Source organism: Hordeum vulgare, chromosome 6H (genome assembly GCF_904849725.1).
Source record: "Hordeum vulgare subsp. vulgare chromosome 6H, MorexV3_pseudomolecules_assembly, whole genome shotgun sequence".
NCBI classification, from domain to species: domain Eukaryota; kingdom Viridiplantae; phylum Streptophyta; class Magnoliopsida; order Poales; family Poaceae; genus Hordeum; species Hordeum vulgare.
The window spans coordinates 368,464,005-368,471,576 of NC_058523.1; the positions used below are offsets into that span (position 1 = coordinate 368,464,005).

General features: G+C 38.5%; 1 protein-coding gene across 1 annotated transcript; it reads left to right on the forward strand.

Moving 5' to 3' along the window:
* Window positions 1–3,624: 3,624 nt before the first annotated feature.
* Window positions 3,625–5,238, forward strand: LOC123404758 (protein CANDIDATE G-PROTEIN COUPLED RECEPTOR 7-like). Its single transcript, XM_045098702.1, has 2 exons — window positions 3,625–4,493; window positions 4,604–5,238. Exons 1-2 carry the CDS (start codon window positions 3,633–3,635, stop codon window positions 5,099–5,101), a joined length of 1,359 nt encoding a protein of 452 aa, XP_044954637.1. The 5' UTR covers window positions 3,625–3,632; the 3' UTR covers window positions 5,102–5,238.
* Window positions 5,239–7,572: the final 2,334 nt, after the last annotated feature.

Sequence of the window (7,572 nt, forward strand, 5' to 3'; positions counted from 1 at the left end):
AAAAAATACTTATTATTTCTAATCCATGTTCAACATTTTCTTATTTACGTTTAACTTTTTGAAAATACTTAATTAATATTTTGAAAATGCAATACTTAAAAAATGAACACATGGTCGAAATTTTCATTTTCTGAATCAATGGTTCAGAAAATGTTTTAAAAATGTGTATAGAAAAAATGTTGGCCATGTATTAAAAATGTTAATCTTGTATTCGTTTGTTGAATCAATGGTTCAGAAAATGTTTATAAAAAAGTTGGCCATGTATTCAAAAAAATTTAAATATGTATTGGTAAAATTTATTAAATATATACAGAAACTGTATATAAAAAATAGTTAGATACCAAGGGGAATACCGAGAAAAACAAAAAAAAGGAATGAAGAAGAAAAAGCATTGAAAACCAGGAAATTAACAAAAAAATGGAGCAAAACAAAGATAAAGAAAGGAAAATAAAAACAAATGAATACCATGAAAAGAATAGATAATACCAAAGGAAAATAATAAAATCAATGAAAATGGAGAAAAGAATAAAGAAATCATTGAAAGATAGAGAAAAACAAAAAATAACCTGATAAATGCTATGGAAAACCGTCTCTATACCCCTTTAAGTAGGCCGCTCTCTATACGATTCCACGAACTTGACTCTAGCTCACTGATAGCGCCCTTTTTTCATATGCATTTCTATTAAACTCTCTATTGGCCGACCTCTAACTGTAGATTCTTGCGGCGAGACATCCTAACATCTTGTTTAATGCGAGAAATTGTTCAGTGCCTCTAGCTCACTGAATGTGAGACATAGATGCGGCCCATACTCTAGAGTCCTTTATCGTGTTGCGGTGAAATAAAAATTGTGTGTCACCGCTACCTACCGGTAGCTGTCTAGCCAATCAGCTGGTAACACCTCAAACCATATATTGAGTCATGTGTTGCATAATTTAATTTCCAATGTTTATAAAATATCAGTATTTCAACAACAGTTCACCATCAGGGTAATATTTTTGTCAGTCTAGGGTGCCAGGGTATTACTTTTGTCAGCAGTTTGTCTATTTTCTCTCCTCTATAAACAAATTCATGGACTTTATTTCATCTTACCCAATTAAAATTATGTATATCTTTGAAAAGATAAGTTCATATTTGAAATAATTTATATATTTGAACTCCTGTCCTAAAAACCTTTAGAACTAGAACGATCTTGGATACATTTCAAACACATTCAAATTTCAACATTTCACATTTCGAATGTGAGATCAAACACATTTCACTTTCCATGGACTTGTTTCATAAAAATAACATCTATTTGAATTGCACATTTCTCAAATAACATATTTCACTCTTTTGAAATAAATTACTTCATATTTTTCAATAATCAGTTTCACACTGATACATCGGAAGTTCACTTTTGTGGTTGCTATGTCACAATTGAGAATCTACATTTCACTTTTCACTAGGTTGTTTCATAAAAAAACATATATTTCAATTGCATGTTTTCAGAATAAACTATTTCACACTTTTGAAATAAATGGTCTCACGTTCTCAAATAATCAATTTCACAAAGTTGCATTATAATTTCATTTTCTCTTATTGCCAATTCACAGTTGAGAACCTACATTTCACTTTCCACTAGCTTGTTTCACAAAAACCACATCTATTTTGATTACACATTTTTGAAATAACATATTTTATTCTTTTGAAATAAACTGATACACATTTCTAAAACAATCAATTTCATAAAATCACATCTATTTCAATTGCACATTTTTAGTTCGTGTGCGAAATATTGGTCTCAAGTATCTGAAATATAATTTGGTTAAATAGATTTCTAGTGAAATTGCTTTGTTTCACATATATCTACTGAAAAAGGTTTGTTTCACAAATTTTCTAGTTCTTGGATTGTTTTCAGTCCTGTTTAATTTCAAATGACATATTTCACTGTTTTCAGATAACACATTTCATTTTTCATTAGACTTTTTCACAAAAATAACATGACTGTCTCAAATAACATATTTCACATTTCTCAAATAACATATTTCACTAGACTTTTAGAATATATATTTCACTTTTCACTATACTTTTCACAAAAAAAACATATATTTCAATTTCACATTTCTCAAATAACATATTCTACTTAATTATTTCAAAAAAATCATTTGAGTTTCAATTACTCAATTTGAATAACATATTTCACTCTTTTGAAATAAATTGTTACACATTTTTGGATAATAGTTTCACAATTTAACATTTCAGTTTTATATTTGTTTTCACTTTCACAACCTACATTTCACTTTTCATTGACTCGTTTCACAAAACTCACATATATAAAATGTGTTTTATATCGAAATAGTTTTTTTCCCATATTTTTCAAGTGAAATATGTTTTTCCACCTATAAACTGTGAAATGGTAAAATTTAATCATGTTTGAAATGTGTCCAAGATTGGTCTAGTTTTAAAGGTCTTGACGGCAGGAGTTCGAATATATAAATTCTTTCAGATACAAGTTTATGGTTTAAAACATATGAATGATTTTATTTATCAAAGATGTAATAAAAGGTTGGGTTTATTGTGTGAGAGAAGAGGGTGTGGTCTGTCAACTTTCTGCCATGTCTGTCTTGCATGTCACGTGAAGCATAATAATGGGTCTAAAGGGTTGTGTTTCATCAGGTATACTTTTTGGGGGAGTGATCTGCGCCAGCGCGCCAGCCCAAACTTTCGACCGGTCGCTCGCGGGCCACACGATCCACCAACCCCGCGAGTCTGCATCGTTGGATCCTCATGCAACATTTTTCTTCCTATGCAGTAAAATTTCGATGCGATGCAGCAATTTTTTCAACGGTTGCAACAAAAAACAAAATTTGTAGCAAAAAAAATATCTACGTGATCGTAGAAAAAAAACGAAGCTGATGGTACGTGGTAGCAAAAGTCAAACGCCGGTTGTAACAAATATTTACGTGACGTGTATGCAACTTTTTTAGTGAACGGTTGCAGCAAAACATGATGCCGGTTGTAGCAAAAATTAACACGGTTGTAGTAAAAGTAAAAAAAATCAATTGTAACGAAAAATCCGATGAACTGGAGTTGCAACCAAACGTACATGCACCTTTTTGACTGGGACAAAATGTAATAAAAAATGCTTGCATTAAAAATGACGCTGGTTGTAACAAATTTAAACGAAAAATGTTGCACCCACTGATCAGCGAAGTGCGCGGGTGGGAAAATGTTGCATGGGACCGCACGCGCGAGGGGACGACCGGCGCGTCGGTTCGGCCGGCACGCCGTATGGAAACGATTCCCTACTTTTTTATAGCAAAAAGGTATGAATTGAAAACTAACAATCGCATCTTGATGTCGTGATGGATGTTAAATATGTTAACGCTAGGTAATATTAACGGTCAAAACGAGTTTCTGCACTCAAACTGACTTTCTGCGTGTTGCTGTGAGTGCAGGACATTGCCAAAACGGGAGAAGAAACAAACAGTGCCCGCGCTCTCATGGTCCTCCCTAAAACACGCCATGGCCATCGAGATGCCGCTTGTCCATTGCCCACACGCACCCCCATGCATGCGCCTCTGGCCAATCCTACTCCCGAATTGGAAAAGTAAAATGCAACAAAAACGAGTAATGCACAGCGTTGCATGACATGCGCACCAGCTCCATGGGCACCTCGATCGCGGTCACCGTCGTCTTTGCGGTCGTCCTCTTCCTTGCGCAGGCAACCCATGCCGAGATCAGGACAACGCTCATCGTGTCGGACGCACGCCCCCTGATCCTCTTCGAGCAGTTTGGCTTCTCGCGAGGCGGCAAGGCCGCCCTCTCCATACGCCGCTCGGCATGGAGCCTCCGGCCGGGGTCACATCTCACCGGAGTCGACCCCACCCTCATGGGATTCGTCCTCATCTCGGGTGCGCAGTTCCCCAAGATCAACAACGCGTCCCAGTACGCCGCCGCCGACCCAGCAGGCGGCAGCTTCTGCGTGCTGACGAGCGGGTACGCTGTGCCGATGATCCGGCTGAGCGACGTGCCGCCCGGAGGCGCCACCAGCATCTTGGGCATCGACGACCCTGACGAGTACGCGGTGGTGTTCAACAACTGCCAGGAGGGCGTGGAGGTGACCATGGACGTGCGCACCGAGATGTACAACGTGCGTGGCGGCGTCCCCGACGGGCTCAGGGAGTACCTCCCCGTGGGGCTCCAGCCGCTGCCGACCATCTACACCGTGGTGTCGGTGGTGTACTTCGTGTTCCTCGCGGCGTGGGTGTGGACGTGCCTGCGGAAGCGCGCGACGGCGGAGCGGATCCACGTGGTCATGGGCGCGCTGCTGCTGTTCAAGGCGCTCAAGATGGCGTGCGCGGCGGAGGACACGTGGTACGTGGAGAGCACGGGCACGCCGCACGGCTGGGACGTCGCCTTCTATGTCTTCGGCTTCTTCAAGGGCGTCCTGCTCTTCACCGTCATCGTGCTCATCGGCACCGGCTGGTCCTTTCTCAAGCCCTACCTCCAGGTCACTGATTCACAATTTACTAATAGCATTCAACATCGATCGTCCTTTAAATTCTCAATTACGCAATGCAACATCGATCATCTTTTAAATATGATTTTGTGAATTGGCAGGAGCGGGAGAAGAACGTGCTGATGATAGTGATCCCGCTGCAAGTGATCGAGAACCTGGTGCTGGTGGTGATCGGGGAGACGGGGCCGACGGGGCGGGACTGGGTGGTGTGGAACCACGTGTTCTTGCTGGTGGACGTCATCTGCTGCTGTGCCGTCTTCTTCCCCATCATCTGGTCCATCCGGGGCCTGCGCGAGGCCTCCAAGACCGACGGCAAGGCGGCGCGCAACCTCCAGAAGCTCACCCTCTTCAAGCGCTTCTACATCGTCGTCGTCGGCTACCTCTACTTCACCCGGATCATCGTCTCTGCCTTCCTCGCCGTGCTCAACTACAAGTACCAGTGGGGCGTCAACGTCGCCGTCGAGGCCGCCAGCTTTGCCTTCTATGTCTTCGTCTTCTACAACTTCCATCCGGTGGAGAAGAACCCCTACCTGTACGTCGGCGAAGAGGAGGAGGAGTCTGCCGGTGGACAGCTCGAGATGGACGAGCGTGCTTTCTAAGCTTTTAATTCATACTCTTAATTCATATGTAATACTATATGGTACGAAGCATGCTCGTTAAGAAGTGTTGTGTATGATGTCATATGCAGTACATAGAACTCCGTAATAGCTCGATGAAAAGAAAAAAAAAACTCCGTAATAGCTAGCCTCCTGTATTGTACAGTTAATATGTTATATGCTTCATGCTCAGATGCTTGCTCATCATCAAACTATTAGACCATGTATGTACAACAAAAGGTGTTTAGAGAGATTGTTATAGAAATAAATCAGCTTTTGTCTAAGTACCAATGAGCATCTTCTATATCTAAATAGCTAATCCCACTAATTATTTCTCTCAACATGCAAGCAGGCCACATTATTCCATAACATGGATGAGAAAAGCCCCACCCCCACTATCATATGTCTTTCAACATGCAAGCATGTCTCTTCATCATTAAAAATGCATGAAAAACACTCATATCAACATGCAAACATAGATAAGAATTTTCATTCTATTATGTTATTCATATTTAATAAAGAGGTAATATCACCTGTGGTGCTTAAACTTGTCATTGATGTTCACTTTGGTGCATTAACTTGGAAAATACATTGAACTGGTTCTAGAACTTGGCACAAGCGTTCAAATACAGTGATAATCCTATCTATATGACGTATAGTGCGCTGACGTGACACACACAAAGAAAAAAAAACATAGTTAAAATTTGTTTTACACATGATTTGAACTAGCTTCCAGGGGATAGCGGACAATGTGTGCTAGCCGCCCCTCCAATTAAGATTAGGTGTACAAAGTGTGTAAACATCATAACTATATAAACCAACTGACGCGTATGTTTTTTAGGGATACCCGTATGGTTTCAATGGGTTCGAATTAGCGCGGTCAATGTTAGTTTTTTCTTCATTTTACAAAAAGTACGTAAATTATGATGATAGTAATAAATATCAGACCTACCTTCAGACATGCGCCATCCTCTCCCCAGCGCCAATAGTGAGTCTGATGTCTAGAGGAGTCCCAGTCAGTCTTGCGATCCTGGAGTCCGTCACTGTTTTATTCCACAGCTTCGGTCACCCCGAATAAATTATTGAGCTTCACTCTGAGGCTTAGCGCGTAATAGTACTCGTCATGTCACATTACTCTGATGTGACGTGCCCCCTTTATTTTTCGCGAGCAGTAGAGTCACCCTAAGACCACTCTAATTTTTCCATCTATCCTAAGACTTGGATGTGTTGTAATAATTTGTAGAGCGACCCTCGCTTTACTTGTAATATATTGAGTACTACTAGTTTTCTGCATCAAGTTGAGTCTGTCAGTGGGAAATATTTTCTTCATTATGGACAAGAATGGCCGATTTCCAATTAAATTTTTTATTTGGAAACCGGTCGTGACATAGTATTAATCTACTATTTTTTGACAAATCATTCAAACTAAATTGTATTTCTTGTTATAAAAATGTTTGTATAGTTTATAATATCATAAAGAAAAATCAAAATTTAGAAAAAATTATAAAAAAATTAATATTTATATGCACATTTTGAAATTCCTAAGTTTGTTGTTTTAGAAATTTTTGCATAACAAAATATATTCATACCAATGCAATATTTAAAATGATTATATTATTATAAATATTTACATCTGACTATATTTCAGTTATGTAAAAGTTATGAATATGTGTCACGAGTGAAAGTTATTACAAGCAAATATTAATAAAAGTGTGAATATTTTTAAAAATTATTTGAACAATTTATAAATAAGTTATGCTATTTGTCAGTATAATATCTATGATAGACGAATATTTAAAATTTATTTTTATTGTTGTGATCATAGTTGACAAAGTTTTTACAAATTTCTAATAAAACTAACACGTCTTCCTTGATGAACATTAAGAGTCTTTATCGCCGTCGAGTATGAGAAAATTTAGAGGCAGAGTTGCTAGCTAATTCTGCTTATTTTTCAAGGCCGAAAGGCTGCAATTTTTATTGTTTAGTTTTTCTTTGTGCTGACATATGTGGGTCCATTTTCGTGGTGACATTTATAAAGAGAGCCATCTGTTCTAAGCGGGTCTCATGTCATGGGTGCATGTTGTTTAAAATATAATGTCACTTTATACGTCTATGGATGAGATTATCACCGTATATGCACCTTTGTGCCAAGTTCTAAAACCAGTTTGATGTATTTTTCAAGTTCAGGCACTAAAATGAACATCGATGACAAGTTTAAACACTAGTGGTGATATTACCTCTTTAATAAACATTTTACAACTATAAAGTAATCAAACATAATAAACTATATGTATTTTCAGTTTTAGTTTTTTTAATTATTACTTCAAATATTCATGTTTCATACAAAGAATCATAGTGAAATATGGTGCAAAGTATTTCCGCAATAACGTGTGGGACATCATTTAGTTTTTGTAGGAAAGACACCTAACTAAGCATACAAGATGATACCTGCCGTTGCCTCCGACACTGTTAAC

Coding starts and splice junctions, on each gene's coding strand:
- LOC123404758 (XM_045098702.1), top strand. CDS start 3,633: ATGCGCACCAGCTCCATGGGCACCTCGATCGCGGTCACCGTCGTCTTT. Junction 4,494..4,603: donor TTCTCAAGCCCTACCTCCAG/GTCACTGATTCA, acceptor GTGAATTGGCAG/GAGCGGGAGAAGAACGTGCT.